At 37.7% G+C, this 19,936-nt stretch overlaps 2 protein-coding genes across 2 annotated transcripts; both read left to right on the top strand.

Moving 5' to 3' along the window:
- The first annotated feature begins 5,515 nt into the window (after nt 1-5,515).
- Nucleotides 5,516-9,046, top strand: LOC122058928 (uncharacterized protein At3g27210-like). Its single transcript, XM_042621645.1, has 3 exons — nt 5,516-5,852; nt 7,693-7,770; nt 8,175-9,046. Exons 1-3 carry the CDS (start codon nt 5,624-5,626, stop codon nt 8,594-8,596), a joined length of 729 nt encoding a protein of 242 aa, XP_042477579.1. The 5' UTR covers nt 5,516-5,623; the 3' UTR covers nt 8,597-9,046.
- A 5,326-nt stretch (nt 9,047-14,372) lies between these two features.
- On the top strand, nt 14,373-16,768 carry LOC122072123 (probable carotenoid cleavage dioxygenase 4, chloroplastic). Its single transcript, XM_042636679.1, has one exon. It carries the CDS (start codon nt 14,634-14,636, stop codon nt 16,473-16,475), a length of 1,842 nt encoding a protein of 613 aa, XP_042492613.1. The 5' UTR covers nt 14,373-14,633; the 3' UTR covers nt 16,476-16,768.
- The last annotated feature ends 3,168 nt before the right edge of the window (nt 16,769-19,936 follow it).

Raw genomic sequence — 19,936 nt, 5'->3', positions numbered from 1 at the left:
AAAAAAAAAAAAAAAAAAGAGAATCACAATGTGTGAGGCTCATACTACTATAAGGTTTGGGATGGGGGCAGATGTAGATAGCCTTACTTGTTGCTTTGTAGAGCCAACAAGTTGCAATATCGCAACTTAGCCCTTGCTCTAAGACTGGCCCACCCTAAATGACACCTCTATGGGTGTATTTATATTATGTAAACTTTTTTCAATTGTTAAAGTTATTAAAGATAAAGATTTTATCAAAAAAAAAAAAAAAAAAAAAAAGAAAGAAAAGAAAATAGAGGTAACAAAATGTTTTCAAAGTATTTTGTAGTGACTTTATCATCGTGTCATTTATCTTTCACTTTTATTTTAAGTATACATGTGAAATAACAGGATCTTGGCATATTATACATAAAAGGTAAAAAGATAAAGTTATAGGATACTTGACACCATAAGCATGTCAATAAGAAAATTCTTTCTTTTTATACACTTATTTTTATTTTAAAATAAAAAATAAAACTAAAACAGGCAAAGTCAAAGTTGTGTCAAAATTTATTTCCACATTCCATTAGAAGAACCTTCAGACTATTCACTATTTCTATCTTGAAGATTAGTATGAGAAGACATCTCCTTATCCTACCTACCCTTAGCGATTTTTGCACAAAAAAATTGAAGAAAACAACAACCACAATAACAACGTTTCAAAACAATACTTTTCTATAGACCATAAAAAGAAAAAAAAGAATTGATTTTTTCATGATTATGTGTAGTTGATCATTGTTGAATTTTAATTTTTTGATTGTACTCTCAACTCCCAGCACATAGTCAATGTTGAAGGTAGGCCATGAGAAAATGAAATAAAATGGAAAATCAATGTGATTTGGTCAATGTTTGGCAAATAAAACGACCCATTTGGATGGATGGAGGGTTGTTGCTTTCCACCCCGGCTGGCCTTCAACCATTTCTTTATAGACTCTCTAAGAATGATGGAAACCATTCACTGGAAAAACTCAAAAACCATTTCCTAACTAAACTTGTGGAAGGACAGATGAATCATATTTTGGGTGACTGGATTGTTGGTTTGGGTTGTGACTTATAATTAAGAAAAGTTTCAATTAGGGTTTAATTAAAATACCGATCAGAATAAACCAATTTAGCCAATCTGATATCAATCCTCAAAATTGAGTGAGAAATTGAGTTCCACTGTTATTTATAATTTTTATTAAAAATAAAAGAAGGGAATAGAACCCTGCAAGTCTATTGTTCTGTGTACGTCTTCCATTGACCTGATGATACGGTGTTTCCTGTGATCTATGTAGATGATACTATTGTCTTTTTGTTTTTTTTTCTCAGAAAAACGCTCAAAGGCCAATAAGGAGGTCTAGATGAGTGTGATTATAAGAGAATTTTTTCGATTTCGTAAGGATAGGTATCATTTCGTCTCTCTCAATGTCCAAAGTAAGAACCACGCAACTAAGGATTAGGGAGCGTTTATTTTTATTAAAATTTTTTCATTCGCCGGGGGATTGTGGATGAAGAGAATCTAATTGTTTGGGTGTGATCTTGAATGAGATTGATTGATGGATGGAGATGGCAACAACTGTTTGGTAAGCATCGTTAACGCTTCAAAGTTCAATAATGCGCACTCGGCGAATCGCAAACTTTTCACACTTAACATGTCAGCATCAGCAAGATAGATGCCAAGAACCTAAGAAAGGTTAAGTGGGTGGGCCTCAAGATCTTCTCGCCCATTCCTTTGATAGATTAATAATTAATCTATTTAGATAAAAGAAAATTTTTGTGGTGTGGGAACTTTTGTGAGTGATGCCCTAAATATCATTTTGTGTGAGAGAATAAAGGATCTTATCAATTTTGTCTCATATCTTCATTTAGTAATATGAATGGGTCCTACATGACCAAGGATTTAGGGGGCTGTATTGGTATTGGTATTGGCTCGATATTGATCTAATATCGATCTGGATCGGATGAGATCGGTGAGTATCGATTTATTTTATCCCTGAATTTTATAAAATGTATTATTTTTTCCTATTTTATCCTTTAAACAATCCGGATAACCGATCCTAATTGGTATAGGATCAGGGATCTGTCTCAACCGATACCAATCCAATATGGCTGATACGACCAATCTCAAACCGACACTTGAAGCCATGCTGCCATGGTGAAGGAACATAAATATAAGAAAAATTCAACCACCGTAGAAAAAGCATATCTGAACAACTTTAAATCCTAAACCCTAAATCCTACCCTGAACCTTGAACCCCAAACCCTAAACCTTACACTCTAAAACCCAGATATGAATCATTTTCTTTAATAGTTTGTGTTATATTGTATGTTTTGTAAGTTTTGGCAATTCAATCGACATTGGTGTCCCTACTTTTAGAATTGTTATAGATGGAAGAAGATAGATAGAGATGGATATTATAAAACTATTTGCTATCATTGTATGTATGGCTCAACCAGCATTATTGAAGCTTCAAATATCAGCTTCTCAGTGGTTGTGTTCAATTGCTATATTTGGACTTATTAAATTAGCCGCCTTAATATGCTTAAGAAAAATTTAGATGTCATGATGCGATGTAAATTATAATACTTCACTATTTGCCATACGGAAGAACATGGATAAATTTTTGTGAGTGATGACTAAACACGTAACTCATGGATACAATTTCAACTTACCATGAGTTTTTCATTGGTACAAGTATCTCTAAAATTACAAAAGATGTCATTTTATATTTATTTCCATATGAATTTGAGTTTGACACACTTTCTTTACTTATATTGAGCTAAAATTTAATTACACAGATGGGGATGGAGTCTTCTATCACACGAAATTACCTATATACTATCAAGTGGAAAGTAATAAAGTTATATGCTTTACTAACTTTAGTAGTGATACTTAGTAGAACCCATAAAACTTATTAAGGTGGATCTTAAGGATTATTTTCTCATTAAAATTATAGAAAAATTTGTGAATACATGGTAGGTCATGCAATTGAGTGAGGGTTTTTAAAATTAAAATTTGACTTCGATGGTGCTTTCTTCCCATTTTAGATTTGAACTCGGCCCACTTGGTATACACTATAAACTGTGGTTGAGATCAAAGCATTGGATCCTCCTTGCCTTGGACTTGCATCACTTTTGCACTATTTTTTAGGTATGGTAGTTGATAATTGATGAATGAGTGCAAGTACACGCTTTTAGAGAGAGAGAGAGAGAGAGAGAGAGAGAGAGAGAGAGAGATTGCCAACAATAATGTTGGAAAAATATTTCACAAATGGCATTGACTCAGGCGTATGAGAAGGTTCAATTACAAATAGTAAATAGGAAGAGATTCGTAGATAGATAAGGTGGGGACCTCACTTTTTGTGAGTTTACGTGCAAAAAATCCCCATACCAATGGGATGCGGATCATTTGCCCATTGAGTTATTATTAAAGATCTAATTCTCTAAAACCATGGTGAAGGGAGAATCTTTTCATCCATAGGATTTGACTTCTTATTGGATTAGGGAAAGGTTTTTCAAATCTCAACCATTCAATCAAGAATGGTTGGTGATTAGTGGTTAGTGGTTAGTGGTTACTGATGGGGAAGTCGTAGTTTAAAGCTCATATTTTATCTGATTACATCTTCATTCAATACTATATTAGTATACGGGTATTATGAATTTGCTTATTATAATAAAATAAAGGGGAAAAGTTCTTTTTCCTGAGCATGGTTCTGGCACCAGTGTGGGGCGTGAGAGACATCTAGAAGTATCAACAGGGTGGGTATTTTCATTTTTCATGGAATGAGGGTGATCTTTTCGTCCATCTTTGTGTCTTGGAGTAACCCTCTACATTTTGGAACAGAGTCCTTAATCCTGGAAATTAAATACCAAAACTTGATCTATGTGTTGGATACAATAATTTACCTCTCCAACAAGACAAGTAAACAACTACTAGAGCAGAGATCAAGAATTGAAGCTCGGAATCCTATAGAACCCAGAGCTTAGATTGGCTTCGGAAGCAACCAATTTCACTGTTCCGATCCCAACTCTTTAAAAGCGGTTAATGGAGATTCATTGGTGACAATGACACAACACCCATCATAGATAGATAAAGTTGTTCACTCCTTAGTCCTCATTGAAGCCATCACTCTCACGCTTATGACTATTTTGAGTGTGTCTCTTTTTTCTTAAGCTGTCACCATAAAAAACTTTCTTTTATGAAGCCCAGACCCATCAAGATTAACAGATTAGTGGCAGCCAATTGCCCTTTCGAAGCATCAACTGGAAATAAGAAATCAACTGTAAACTCTTCATTTTTATAGGAGATTGAATTTCAAGCCTCCAATTTGCAGAGCAGCCATGGCGGCCACCATCTGTGTCTTGTTTTTCAACACAAATAGTTGAGAAGGTTTTCCTAAGATCTGAACTAAGTCCATCTAACTTTCAAGATCCTGACCATCAATCAAGTTAGTAGGTATCCAAATTGGCTGATTGCCATGCAATCAGGTTTCTGTCTTTTTATTTGGAGAGTGGTCCCTCTGCCAAATTGCCAACTCAATGGTCTCCATCCAAGATCCAACTTTTGAAGATCTGGTCTGAAGTTCCTGAACTCCTCTCGTTTCTGTCCAGAGTTCCAAACAGAGTATCAAATGATACAATAAGCCAATTCCTCTGTTTCTTTGGTTAGCATTGAATGGTAAAACAGTTAACAAATCCAATTAAGAAAGCGAATAGTCATTCTGATTAATACCCATTAAGAGTTTAGTTGGGTTTCCTCTGTTCTATCTATCAAATCAAACACTACTGTACTGAGAAAGCGATTTGTCATTCTGATTAATTCCCATTAGGCATTGTCGTGCCCATAGCATAGGCATAGTGTCTCCACGAGCTTCTGTGGGACGCACTTCTACTGTTGCTGAGAGACAAGGGTAGTAAAGTTTGCCGACCATCCTTTATTGGAAGATCCATCGCTGGACATGGAAGCTTCTTGTGTCCTTTATTCGAGATCCATCTCTGAAGTCTGAACAGAAAAGCTTCGTGTTTGACTTGACATTGACGACTCTTCCAGGATTTGAGTTTTAAATAGAACTTTTAATGCTTCAATTTCAATCCATTCACTTACAGCTTGCTAATATGATTCATACTTTCCAAGCTTTGATTAGAAAAAATAAAAAAATAAAAAAATGGTTGATTTGATCATTCACAATAGATGCCCAGATGGAGATTCTTGTGGATTTTTCCATATTTCAACTTTATTTTCCTTTTGAATCATTACCCGCTTGAATTTTTACTAATTAAAATCAAATTCAGCGTAGATTGAAAGCGCCAAATAAACGCCACAACAGAAAATTTACTTTTATTGTGTCACCGCCACCAAATAGTCCTAATTGGCAAAATTTAAAACAAGAAAAAGGTATTTATTAACAAAAATATAAAAAACAAATTTAGATATTACCTGATAATATTTTTAAATATTTTCTTAATGGAGCCCACTTCCCCTTGAGTACCATGACTTCGCTATCAACCCCAATCTCCATACAAATCCAAAAAGAGTCTGCCCCTGTATTTGCCTCTGCTCTCACTTCACTCTGTGTGCAAGTTGTTCTGTAGAAAGAAACAGAGAGAAGTTTCTGCAAGTTCGATGAGAAAAGGGTATCACTGTTTCAAGATGGGCTCCTGTGTTTCAATCGATGAGAACCCAGATTCTGCTATGAAACTCGGCTTTTCTATTGCTTCGAAGGATGATAAAATACTGATTCCTTTACCCACCGAGAAGAAATCCGTAAACGGCGACCACTGCGCTACTGAAACGGGTTTTAAGTTTCAGTCTTCGCCGCGGGGCGCCTCTCTGACGAGTTTTAGGGACTTTGGTATGCTCCTGATTTTCTAATCTTAGTAGATGGGAAAACAATTGGTTTCTTCAAATTATTATGGAGAGGATTTCAGTTTGGTCTTCTCGAATCATTAAGATCACCTTAAGAAGGGCCTTTTGTTTTTTATTTGTTCCCTCTTTCTCTTTTCCCAGCTCCAGTGATTTTGTAATCATTGTTTCTCAATTATTTTTTTTTTCTTTTCGAGTTTCGATAAAGATCAGATTTTTCTTTCCTGTGTTCCTCTGCATATTTACTGGATTTTGTTAGTATTTCTTTAGTAATACGGATCAAACGTATCTGCAAAGTATTGTTAGCGGTAGAATAGTATTGAGATGAATCTGTTCAATCCGAAGAAAGTGCAGGCTACTTCCCTGATAGGTTAGAAGAAGAGTTTTGATGAATTGAATTTTGTTAAGGTGGTATGGTTTACCGTTAATAGTTTACAGTTCTATTTGGGATTATAAATTATGGATATATTCTATTGTTGCAGAATATAATTCACCTTCTTCAGAAAATGAAATTTGTGCTTATTGTCTGAGAACGATTCAATTTTAAAGTTGGCAAAGCTTCCTAACTTTACTGAGAGCTATTTCTGCTACCTTGAGTTTTCATTTACCTGTAATATTTTCTGAACGAAATTAACTTTCCGATCAATTTTCAGATCTTAATCCTCTGATACATGGTGAATTCCAATCGGGTTTAATATAGTTTCCAACCTTGTTTGAACTGTTCCTTCTTATAGACTGGTCACTGGATAGGAAGATGAAACACTTTTTCTGCAGAGATACAGTTTGATGGGCTCCTAATGTATTCTTGAATAGTGTTCTTTTTCTTCTAATATTTGTCAACTTTTACTCCATTTTGGAAGACTGGATTAACAAATTCCTTTCAGGATTCTCATAACAATTCAGGCTTGATCAGGCCATCTTCTGATTTTATAATCAAATATATTTATTGATTTCTGCTGCACAAGTATTGGGGTTTTTACATCCCCCACCCCTCCCATTTTTTTTTTTGGGGGGGGGGGGTGTTGGGGGTGGATGAAGGGTAGGCTACTAGGCTCAGGATTACTTCATTCTAGCTGCATGCCTCTCTAATCTCTAACATAATGGATTTGTCTTCAAAGACTCTTGGCTGAGTCCATAATCCAGTTAACAGATGTGGGGCAAGGCTTTCTTTCAATCTGGTGAATTTTCAATAACTTGGCCAAGTCTTAATTGGGAAATGAAGACTGATTTGTGGGTGAGGTTGAAGTCTCTGGAATTTTGTCCTCAACAAAACATCAAATCTAGAGTCATCCTCATTGAGGTTTCCTATCATCAGTTGCGATATACAGTCAAATGCCTAGTGGTTATCTACTGCAAATATGGAATATGGTAACTGTAAATTGTATTTGGTCTATCAGGACAACTGAGACACATGCTGGACTTTAGGACTCATGTTTTGATGATTCTTGTGACTTCTCCATCATGAGTAACTCCGTGTGACCTACTTCATTACTCGTGGTAACCACCATATAGAGTGATCAGGATATGGCAATTTTGTTTACTATGGAATTTTCGCATGTTCATTATTACCATGGGAAACTGAGGTTCCCTCCTAGAACTGGGACCTCCAGTATGTAGCAATTCCTCTTCAATGCTAGGCTAAACAGTTATATCATCTGATTTTATGTTTAGTTTTTAATTCTTATCCTTTCTCTCATCCTCGACCAGCAACCCACATCATCTGCATCACATATGAATTGATTTATGCCATCAATGTGTTAATGCTTTCTTATTCCTATGTATGAATATGTGTGGTCCTTCCATATGAAGTAAATCCTTTCTTTTGGCAGGTAGTAAGGAGGAGACCTTCTTTGATTCTCAACCTTGGTTAGAGTCAGACTCTGAAGATTTCTACAGTGTTAAGGGGGGTAAGTTGGGAATGATTTGAAATTTTGTGCTTTTTTTTGGGGTCTCGCATGGAGTTATATTTTATGTATTATCAGCAAAAAATATGACAGTTCTTATGTCTTTACTTTTGAACTGTATGAGTTCCGCCTCTTAGAATCATTTCAGACCATTGCCTGGGAATACTATCAGTCAGATGAGCTTAACTGTCTCATGTCTCTTAACTTGGATGGATGGAAATGTGATCGATGGTTCTGGAAATGTTTGTCTCGGATAGTTGTAGGGGTTAGCCTTAGTTTATGACAATGTAGCTTTTAGATCTATCACAAACAGAATATAATGTGTGTCTTTTTCTCACTCTTTAATCTTTTGTCTGGGATTTGAGAATTGGTTTTATAGGAACTCTTTTTTGTTTTATTCTATGCAGATTTTACCCCATCTTGCGGTAATACTCCAAACCATCAGAGCAGCTTCAGAGTAACACCTCAACATAATAAATCTCTTTCAATGGATGGAGTTGCTGGCACCGGAGCTGAATTGTTTCCAACTGGCAAGAAAAAGAAACTAGCTGACCTCTTCCTTGAGAGTTTTAGGCGTGATCAGGATGCAGACAATCAAACATTAGCAGTTTACCAAAGTATATCTAATGAAAAACTAGATCCTAAACCAATCAACCTGGACCTTCCACCCAGTCCCAAATCTACTAACGGATCCCCATACATGTATGGATTCAATTCCATTTGCAGTAATGATAAAACTCCAGATCAAGATTTTAAATCCGACAGAGAGAAATCAGACAGGGCTGCACAATGGTGTCTCCCAAGTTTTGTTTGTGGAAGAAGAGGTTGATCCCTGGGCTTAGTGGGGGAAGGTAACTTCCAATTCAGTGTAAATGGATAAAGCTAATATCCAGGATCTCCAAATTTTCAAATCCCAAGTCCTCTCTCTTTCCTTTTGGCAGAGTTTTACATTGTGCATGAAAAGCATGGCATTTATTGCCAATTTCTCTTGAGCTTTTGAAGATGGATGTCTTGATAGGATTACATAATGTATTAACTGAGAATAAGAATAAAACGGGGTTGAAGACTTGAGGAGGGGAACTGGAAGGAGGGAGAGAGGGGGGGGGGGGTTTGCTCTGTGCTATAATAGCCAGTGTAGAAGGCATTACAGCTTTTTTGTATGAAGCTGTTGTATCTTTTCAAGTTGATGTGTACTTCCCCCGTAAACGTATTGCAGAGAGTCTTGTAAGGTAAGCAGATATGTGTATATACAGAATGTTATGAAATTTCTCTTACTCTATGCTTCTCTCCCTGTGTGTTTCTGAATCTATGGTATTATATGTAAAATTTACTTTCCCTGTAATTTTTTTTTTTTTACAATAAGCTGATCATTTGCCTTCCCCTTTGGAGGTTCATACTTCATATTGAATTTGCCTTGCCATAACCCATGACGTCCCTTCCTACAGACTCATCTCTGGTTGAGGCTGCTGTAAGCCTGAACTAGAGGGTGTGAAAAACTACCTTTTTCTTTCCTCACCCATTGATGAATAGATCGACTTTTCCTTCACCCATAGTGAGTAGGGAATCTTTTAGGGCCGTTTGTTTAGAGGGGAGTTGGGGGTGGGATTGTATGACACATGGGTCCCACATGTTAGTGGGGTGAAGAACCGGAATGGAAAAATGAGGAAAAGTTACTATAGCTTCCCACCCCGACTTTGTTTGGTTGGGTGGGAGGAGAGAGAGAGGGAGGGTGAGGAGAGAGAGAGGGTCTTCACCTCGGAACCCTCTTTTCCGATTAGGATGAAACCCCATCGGAGCTTCACGAGGGCGTCGACTTCACTTCCCATTCACAACGGAACAGAAACAGAGAAGGCTCAAGCATCTTCTTGTTCTTGTTCGATTCCCATAACCGCAGCCCCCTGCATCTCTTTCTGCTCCTCTTATTCTTCTTGTTCGATTCCCCTTTTTTTCTCTTTTTTTTTTTCTTATTTTTCCCCCTGTTTGGTCTTGCTGTTCATCTCCTTCTGTTCTCTTATTCTTCTTGTTTGATTCCCCCCCTCCCTTTTTATTCTATATTTTTTGTTTGGTCAGCAGCATTTCTTCTTCTTTCATCCCTTTTTTTTTGTTTCCCTTTTTTCTATGCTTGCAACCCAGACGGAAGAGTGGTAAGGTATTTTATTTCCTCTTTTTTTTTTCTGTTTGATCTTGTAGACCAGACTATAGTTCATCTCCTTCTCTCCTCTTTTTCTTCTTGTTCGATTCCCTTTTTTTTTCTCTCATGTTTTTTTTGTTTGATGTGCAGGGTCTTCTTCTTTGATCCCTCTGGTTTTTTTTTTATTTCTATGCTTGCAACCCAGGCGAAAGAGTGATGAGGATTTTTCATTTATTTTTCCTGTTTGATCTTTGTAGAAGGATCGTGTAATTGTTTGGTGATCTGTGAAATTTTGAGAATCTGACCTTTTTCTTTGGTTCTCTTTTCTGCTGTCTTGCATCGTTGCAGTTGGAGTTTAGGGCTTTATACTCTCTTTCTGTTCAATGGTTTTGGTGCAGAAACTATTGTAACGACCCTTCTCATCTTCAAGCTCCAGTGAAGCCATGGCCAGACCGATGGCGGTGGAGAAGCTTGAAGGACAATGTTCTTTCGCGCCATCTCCAACAGTTTTCCCCGCAAAGTCCCACCAAATTGGCAGGACTTTGTGAGGGGTTGGGGTGGGAGAATTTTGCATCCACGTCAGCCGACAGGGAAAGGCACAAATATTTTTGTTGTCTTTTGAAAACCCCACCCCAGATAAACAAACGACTTTAAAACCTATGGGGTGGGATAATTCGTACAACTATCCCACCCCATAAATCCAACCCCATCAAACTCCCCTCTAAACAAACGGCCCCTAAATATTTGGAGATGCCAACAAGATACCTAATCAGCTATTCCAAATGGGTCGCCAAACCAACCACAACCAAAAAGTTGAACATGCATTCTCCAACTAGAAAGTTATACCTTGAATTTCTGTTAGAACCATGGCTTCAAAAATTAGAATCAAATCAATCGATTAGCATTGCGATCGGCACTAATTGATTCAATTGATTCTTGTCAATTTTCGAATAGTTCTATTCGAATAACTGATTCCAAGTTTTGGAACCCTAGTTGAATGAAACATTCAATATCAAAGGATGTATAAATACCAAAGGAAACATAACTTGATGCATTTTAGGTTGAGAACATGCATTGAGATAAATAACAATATTAATTAGGAAAAAAAAAGCCTAAAATGTAGTATGCCCCTGGGCAGGCATACTGGGGAATGATATGATTACCTCACCATTTATGAAAGACAGAAACCCCACACCATGTTGATGCTTCTACTAGTGTTCGCATTGGTCCTCGAACTAGTGGAAGGGTCCTCGAACTAGTGAAAGGGCCACATCTAATAATTACAAAACAGATTTAAGTTATTTACAATGAAATCACTTATGCAATGATTCTCTCTGTCTCTATCAACATCATCCTTGGACGCAATGAGACTAATCAAAGATTTGAAGCACTTAGATTTTTTTTTATTTTTCTACCATTGGCTTGACAAGTCCCACAAGCCCATATTGACCCCACAATCACATGAACTTATCATACAGAGATTAAATGAGAAGCATTCAACTTTCACCGAAAACAATGAAAAGCACTAAACACTCCATGTGAGTAATTCCAAGAAGATAAGACAAGTCAAAATCAAAACCACATACTTCCTGAGGCGAAGATCCCTTTCCAACTCGACTACCCCCATTCTCCCTACTTAAAGATTTTGGCATGTGATGATTTTTCTTACTATTGTAACATTTTCTCTCTCTCTCTCTCTGGTGGGTGTCAAATTATGGGTTCGGTTTTGATCGGTGACATGTAACTAATCAATCTATAAAATCCAAATCAATAACAGATAACTACTAATCTAATCAGTATCGGTCCTCGTCAATTTTTTTTTTTTTGATAATTATCCGAGGAATTTACTATCACTCTCCTACACTTGGCCTATATTTACTAAAATTCCCCTACCTTTTACTTTTTTTATGATATTCCCCTGCTTTTTTATTTTTACATCTCTTTCTCCCCTGCCTTTTTAAATACCCATATTTCCCCTCCTTTTTACCTTTTTCCCATTAATTTTTTTTATTTAAAATTGATTGGTTTAAATTAATTGGGAATGAAATTCAATACTTTACATGGGTCCCATTCCTCCATTAGAGAGTGGCGAGTTCTCATGAATTTAAATTTCTTTTCACTGTGGAAGGATTAAGTGAGTCGTATCGGTATTGATTGAGAAAGATACATATTCAATACTTTTACTAAATTTTTAATTAATTTTTTATCCTTAAAACCATGTAATTGCAACCTTAATGGGGTATGTAACATTGAGATCGATACCGATCCGAATTAGTATTGTCTGAGACATATACCAAGCAAATACTGATAAAAAAAAAATAGATTACTAAACTCGTGATGATGGATGGGATAAAAGAAAAAAATTAATAAATAAACAATAACATTGATGATGGATGAAAAAAAAAAAACTAATAAATAAGCAATATTCTTTAAGTGGTTCAATACTAATGCATTTAAAGAAGAAAAAAAATTGACGGTATGGAAGCAAAGGAAGAGTTTGAATTTCAGCAAACAAAACAACATTTGAACCAAATAATAATGGAAGGACAAGCCAAATGGCTGTTTTATTGGATTAGTAAAAGCATAGCTAAAATCACTCCATTTGAAAAAAATTATAGGTAAAAGGTGAAAAAGAAGGGTAATTTGGGTATTTAAAAAGAAGATGGGAGAAAGAAATGTATAAATAAAAAAGCATGGGAGTATTAGGAAAAAGGTAAAAGGTAAGTGAGTTTTAGTAGATATAGGTCAAGTGTAGGGGAGTGATAGTAAATTTCCCTCAATATCCTGCCGTTAATGTTATGTAGCCATCAATTAAGGCCTAAGTTGTTAGGTCAGTACCCTGCCTCTTGGTCTTGGACAACGTACATACCAAAGTTGTCCAATCAAAGAACCAATGGAAGGATCTTTCATTTATGCTCAGTTTAGTTGCCAGGGATATGGAAAGAGAAGTGAAGGAAAGGGAAGTGCTGTTTGGTTTGGATGTAAAAAATTTCAAGAAATTGGAATCTAATCCCACTTTACTATTGTGAGGCCGTGTTTGGTAACGTTTCGTGCCAAAAATAGAAATTTCAATTTTTGTGTCAAAATATCGTTTTTTTTTTTTGGAACGAAACTAGAACAATGGAACTACTTTTTGTCGTTCTGTCAATTCTTGTTTCTACTGTTTTTTTTTCTTCAAAAAAAATAAAAATAAATGAAACACACCATAAATGCACCAAACACTTTATTCCGTTTTTTCGTTCTATGTTTTTTCGTTCCCATAGAACGAAAAAACTCCAAAAACCTTTTTTTGAAACGTTACCAAACATACCAATTAACATCATGCCTTTGTTTTTCACTTGCAGCCCAAACCATTATGGAACAAGCTAATATAGCTCCACATTGGATTCAACGACAACAAATCTGAGCACTTCACTTTTATATTTTACGTAATTTAAATCGTATATTTCGCTCAGAGTTGGAAGGGTGTACAATAACATTTAGAATGGTGACACACATGTATCAACATACATGAGATGCATGCCAAAACAAAGAAGGATATTTAATTAGGATTAAACTATGAAATTTGACATATTGCTAGATCATGTTTTCTTTATCCACTGATTGGAATTGATACATCATCTATCCACCCGATGGATTATATATCTTGTGACGGAGATTACAAATGAATAAAGATATGTAATCATTTTTAATATTGATCCCAAATCCCAATATCCATTTTGTCCTTTTTTAATCTCCAACTCATGTATGCTTAGCAATATTTATGCATTCATGATCCATGTGACACTATATTAACAGGTTTTAAATCCCCTCCCAACCTCAAAAAAAAAAAATATATATATATATATATATATATATTTATACTAAAGGTCTTATGTTTGCTGGTAACTTCATTTTAAAACTTCATTAACCAATTAATCAATTAGAAGTCTTATATCTATAAATTATTTAAATAATACTCCATTTAATTTTATGAATTTGGTTTAGGTCTTCCTATGAGAATATTTTTGTAGTGTCTGATTCACGGAAAATAATCATCTGTTTTTTTCATCCCTGTTTTTCCTTGTTTTGCTACCTGCAGAACGCGACACGTGGACAACTTTAAGACCAACGCACCAGATGTAATAATCCTCACCCAATCTTGACCGTTGGTCTCCTTATTATCCACGTGTCGCGTTCTGCAGGTAGCAAAACAAGGAAAAACATGGATGGAAAAAACAGAGGATTTTGATCCCTGATTCACACCTAGAATCTACTCAATGTGAAAACCTATAATAAAAAGAAAGAGATTGAGTAAATTCCATGCAATTGTGAGCTCGGTATATGCCCACGGACTAGTTGAATACTCTTAGCAAAAAAAAACCCAAGGACTTGATTTGAACTCCAATTTTATTTAGACCTCTTAATTAATAGGGCAGGGAGAGGCAGGCCTGTGGTTTATCCTTCCCCCTTTGCCAAGTACTCCTTGCAGAAATTTTGGCGTTTGGAAATAACCAGTTCAGGGTGGTGAGTTGAGTTTCTCTGTTTGTATGTTCATCTTTGCTTTTGAAAATACCCTTCTCCTCCCTTAAGTGGGGACATGTGCTGAGACTTGACCGTCCCATACTCCTCCACAGTCCTTAAATAATCACCTATCTCATCTCGTTGGTCTCCATTCCTCATTCAATTTTTTGATAGAATCCATTCCTCATTCATTGCCTCTCTATACACTAGAGAGAGAGAGAGAGAGAGAGCGATGGATGCCTTCTCATCATCCTTTCTCCCCACACTTCAATACCCTAAGCTCCTTTCTTCTACTAACAGTAAACCCACAATGATCCTTTCTCCTCACACCCCTACCTTCCATGTCTCCTCTTTTAGGATCAAAGAGCAGAAGCCCCAGCAGACGATAGCATCACCACCACCACCACTACCACCACCACAAATCAAATCCCAACAACCTTCAACTAAAGCTACCATCACCATAGCAAGAACACCACTTGTTTCCACCAAAGTAACCACTACAACCACAAGACGAGCAGAGCCTTCTCTTACCACCACCCTCTTTAACACTTTAGACGAATTTATCAACAACTTCATCGACCCTCCTCTTCGATCTTCCGTTGATCCCCGACACGTTCTTGCCGACAATTTCTCCCCCGTCGACGAACTTCCTCCGACCGACTGCCCTGTGATCGAGGGCCAGCTCCCCTCCTGCCTCGACGGCGCCTACATTCGCAACGGCCCAAACCCTCAGTACTTCCCTCGTGGGCCCTACCACCTCTTTGATGGAGACGGCATGCTCCATTCCTTGCGCATCTCCGGCGGCCGTGCCACCCTCTGCAGCCGCTTCGTCAAGACTTACAAATACAACGTCGAACGTAACGCTGGCTCCCCCATCTTTCCTAACTTATTCTCCGGCTACAATGGCCTCACCGCCACCGTCGTGCGTGGTGCTCTCTTTGCGGCTAGAGTACTTTCCGGCGAGTACAACCCTGCCAATGGCATTGGCCTGGCCAACACTAGCCTCGCCTTCTTCGGCAATTGCCTATTCGCCCTTTGCGAATCTGATCTACCATATACCCTAAGATTGACTCCTGGCGGTGACATCAAAACAATCGGACGGCATGATTTCGACGGAGAGCTTTTCATGAACATGACAGCTCATCCTAAAATAGATCCCGACACAGGTGAGACCTTCGCTTTCCGGTGCGGGCCAGTACCTCCATTTCTAACTTTCTTCCGGTTTAACCCGGATGGGTCAAAACAACCGGACGTACCGATCTTCTCCATGACAAGCACACCGTTCCTTCACGACTTCGCGATCACAAAGAAGTATGCAATCTTCCCGGATATACAGATAGGGATGAACCCAGTGGATATGATATTCCGAGGCGGGTCACCCTTTGGGACTAATCCACGGAAGGTGCCTCGTATCGGGGTGATCCCCCGGTACGCGGAAGACGAGTCGGAGATGAAATGGTTTGAGGTTCCCGGGTTCAATATAATCCATGCGATCAACGCCTGGGATGAGGAGGAGGATGTGATCATGATGATCGCGCCCAACATAATATCAGTGGAGCACACGTTGGAGAGAATGGATCTGGTGCACGCATCCGTGGAGAAAGTAAGAATCGATCTAAAGACCGGGATCGTGACGAGGTTCCCAGTGTCGGCGCTGAATATGGAGTTCGGAGTCATAAACCCCGGGTTCGTGGCGAAGAAGACCCGGTATTCTTATCTGGGCCATCTGGCATTCGGGGGCCCGGTGCCAAAGATATCTGGTGTGGTGAAGCTGGACTTGTCGGGTTCGGAGCATAAAGAGCGTACCGTGGCGTGTCGGATGTTTGGGGAAGGCTGTTACGGTGGGGAACCGTTCTTTGTTGCGAGAGAGCCTGGGAATAGCCACGTGGCAGCGGAGGATGATGGATATGTGGTGACGTACGTTCACGACGAGAACACGGGAGAGTCGAGGTTTCTGGTGATGGATGCGAAGTCGCCGTCGCTGGAGATCGTCGCCGCCGTGAAGTTGCCACGGCGAGTACCGTATGGTTTTCACGGGCTCTTTGTTAGGGAAAGCGACCTCCGAAAGATGTGAGCCTGTGAGCATGTGATGGTCCCTGTCCCTTCAAACGTAATCCACAAGGAAGGAAAACACAAAAAATGAAGGACGGATAATTGGATTAAGCAAACCCAAGTAGAAAAATGTGGATCGGTACCCTAACCATCGCAATGCACTCTCATCTGAATAGAAATAGATAAATTAAATAAAAAAAATCATAAAAATAAACTGCTCAGATATATCTTGTGACTTCTAAAAACATCACAAAGAACTGTGACACCTAAAATGTCATTCCTTCTTTCATTTAAGTAAGTGAATTTATTTTGGAAGTGGTGACTTAGATGCCTAACCCCACAAGCGTTGTCCCTAAGTATTTGGAGATGCCAACAAGATACCTACTCAGCTATTCCAAATGCAGCGCCAAATCAATCACAGCCAAAAATTCGAACATGCATTCTCCAACTAGAAAGCTATACCTTGAATTTCAGTTAGAGCAATAGTTTCAAAATTAGAATCAAATTGATCGATTACACTGTGATCGGCACTAACTGATTCAATCGATTCATACTGATTCTTGTTAGTTTTCGAACAATTCTATTTGAATGACTGATTCCAAGTTTTGAAACCCTAGTTGGAACCAAACATTCAATATCAAAGGATGTATAAATACAAAAGGAAACATAACTTGATGCATTTTAGGTTGAGAACATACATTGAGACAAATAACAAGATAAATTAGGAAAAAAAAAGCCTAAAATATAGTATGCCCCTGTGCTCAGACCAGTGTTATCAATTCGGCCGAATAATTCGAATTTTTCTGAATTTTATCAAAAATTCTGACCGAATCCGAATTAAAAATAAAATTCGGTAAAATTCACGATTTTTTCAAAAGTGAATATAAAACGTGAATAATTCGGACCGAATCCAAATTAAACCGAATTATTCGGTTCACTTAAACAGTATTTAAAAAAAAAACCAAAAAAAAAAAAATACAAAAAAAAAAAAAAAAAAACTTTACATATAATACACGTGTCTCACTTTCAGCTCACTTCTAAGATCATACCAGCACTGGATCCAGTGAAGAGATGGGTTGTTGTTCCAGTGGGTCCAGCTGAGTACGATATAAATTATGTCACGACGTCTGCATCTCCATTCAACCGACGCCTCGAATGGAAGAGAGGGAGAAGGATAAGATAAGCTGATCAGGATGGGTCCCAGTGCTGACTTGCTACGTACAAGACATCCAACTTCAATTTAGTTCCTAGTTGTTCATTCCCCCACTCACTTTATTGAATTGGGAAGGAGAAAATTTGGTTGGTACCGGTCAAGTATCTGCAACACCCTTTTCACAGTCAAATAAATGAAATAATTTACTTTCCTTTAGGATTCATAAATACTTTGCTAAGTTATAATATTTTTTAAAATACTCTTTAGATTCCATTTCTTTTGTTGTCACAGGGATTGCAACTACTTGGTTGCAACCCGGGCTGCACAGGAGTTATAGTATTTTTCAAAATACCCTTCTATATATTCCCTTCTTTCTTTCTGTTTTTATAAACAGATAGAAAGATAAGAAGGGAGAACCCAACCCTTTCCTCACCTGTCCTTTTTAAAGGATGGGAGTCTTCTAGTATATCAATTACAATATTTCTGATTGATCTGATCAGCTCCTTCCTACTTACTACTGTTGTTAACTAAAATGGATTTCCATCTGCGAGGAGGGTTCTTCAGATGGTCAGTTTTGATGATCATCTTCTTGTTTGTCCTTGCGGTCAAGCCCAATGAGGCTGTGGGGCTGTGTGAATCTTCTGTAATCGTACATGGTTACCAATGCCAGGAGTTCTATGTAAGAGAGAGAGAGAGAGAGAGAGCTTCTTCTACTTGTTCTATTTTTCTTCTAGTTAACAGTATTAGTAGTAACAGTAACAGGAGTAGCAGAGCTTCTTGATCATGAGTTGATTCAAGTGTTGTTGATCAGGTGAAAACGGAAGATGGGTATGTGCTTAACATGCAAAGAATGGCAGGGGGGGATGGTTCAGGAAAGGTCAATAAACAACCAGTCTTACTGCAACATGGTGTACTTGCGGTACGTTCATCATAACTCATGATAGTTAACTACTCCTACATGCCTTGCTTTACAATTTCTCTTTCTTTTAATGAAATTCAGGTTGTAATAATTAAGTTAAATGGATTTAATTGTTATTTAAATTTTTTTTTTTTAAATCATCTTTGAAATATTTTAAAATTAAGCCTTCTTCTTCTTCTTATTATTTCAAAATCATTTTTTTTCCTCGTCCCTTTCCCACCAAAGACCCTTTCAAATTCGGTTAGGGTCCTCATACAAGAACCACTCTTATACGGTGCCTGATCTACACTTAGATTCTACTCAAAGTTACATCCAATTGAAAGAAAAGAGAGATTAAGTGTAATCCAAGTGTGAATCAGGCACTGTACGAGAATGGTGGACCTAATCCGGACTCCTTAAAGTCCCAGACACAGCATAAATTATATCTAAATCTACTTTTGGCCGTCTCCACCTTTTTAGTTTAAACCAATAAGGGATTATTGCCGAGTGATACTAAGTGACTAATGTGGACCAAAGGTTGGACCAAACTAACCTTTGGTTTCTGGCCATGGAGCCCATTTACTTTATCAACTCCCGAACTTTGGGTTATGAGTACCTAAAAGCCTGAGTGTCAAGATGGATAAGCCTTTCTTTAAGATCGCAAGTCTAACAATTGCACACTACTCAATCTATCTGGTTTTGGCTTAAATTCCTCTTCTATTAATTCCTAACCATGGATCACTCACTACATAAGTATTACCGTATCAGGAGAGCAGATCAAGTCCTCCTACAAGAACCATTCTCATATGGGGGCTGATCCATATAGATGGAATATTCTCAACAATCAAATCTCTGATGGATTTCATCTGTATAAATCAACCCGTACAAGAATGATTCCTGTACGAGAACCTAATCCACACTCGCGTATCAGTCGATAAGCATTTGTTTTCTACTAAAAAAAAAAAAAAAGCTTTACTAATACAAACTCCTAAGTATGTCTCTTTAGGCCCTTATGATGTAAGAACTCCAAGTTTCAAAGCGGAATTGGGGAAATTTGAGGGGCTGATTTGTCGTGCCATTAGTTTTGGTGTTGTCTTGCGGGCAGGTCGTGACAGAATGCATGCCACGAGGTACCCTATTAAAATAACTAGAGTGGCTCTCCACCTTGTAATGATCTTATCTTAACCATCCTAACTTCAAATTAAGTGGTTCAAGTTGCAGATTGCTCCTAATCTAGTCAAGAATTAATCTGTACAAGTTTCGAGTAATTTGGACTTGTGGTGGCCTTGGTCTTGGTCTTAATCTTGGTCTTGCCTTGCCTATCGGTTGTGACAGGCTGCTTGGCTTTTGCTCACATTTTTTTTTTTCTGTTTTCCCACCATATCTAGATCATATATGGACATGGTGATGGTGAGGCGTTTGTGTTTTTTTT

This window comes from Macadamia integrifolia, chromosome 2, assembly GCF_013358625.1.
Source record: "Macadamia integrifolia cultivar HAES 741 chromosome 2, SCU_Mint_v3, whole genome shotgun sequence".
NCBI classification, from domain to species: domain Eukaryota; kingdom Viridiplantae; phylum Streptophyta; class Magnoliopsida; order Proteales; family Proteaceae; genus Macadamia; species Macadamia integrifolia.
Note: the sequence above shows the minus strand (reverse complement) of the source record. Positions and strands in the feature narration are given on the sequence as shown.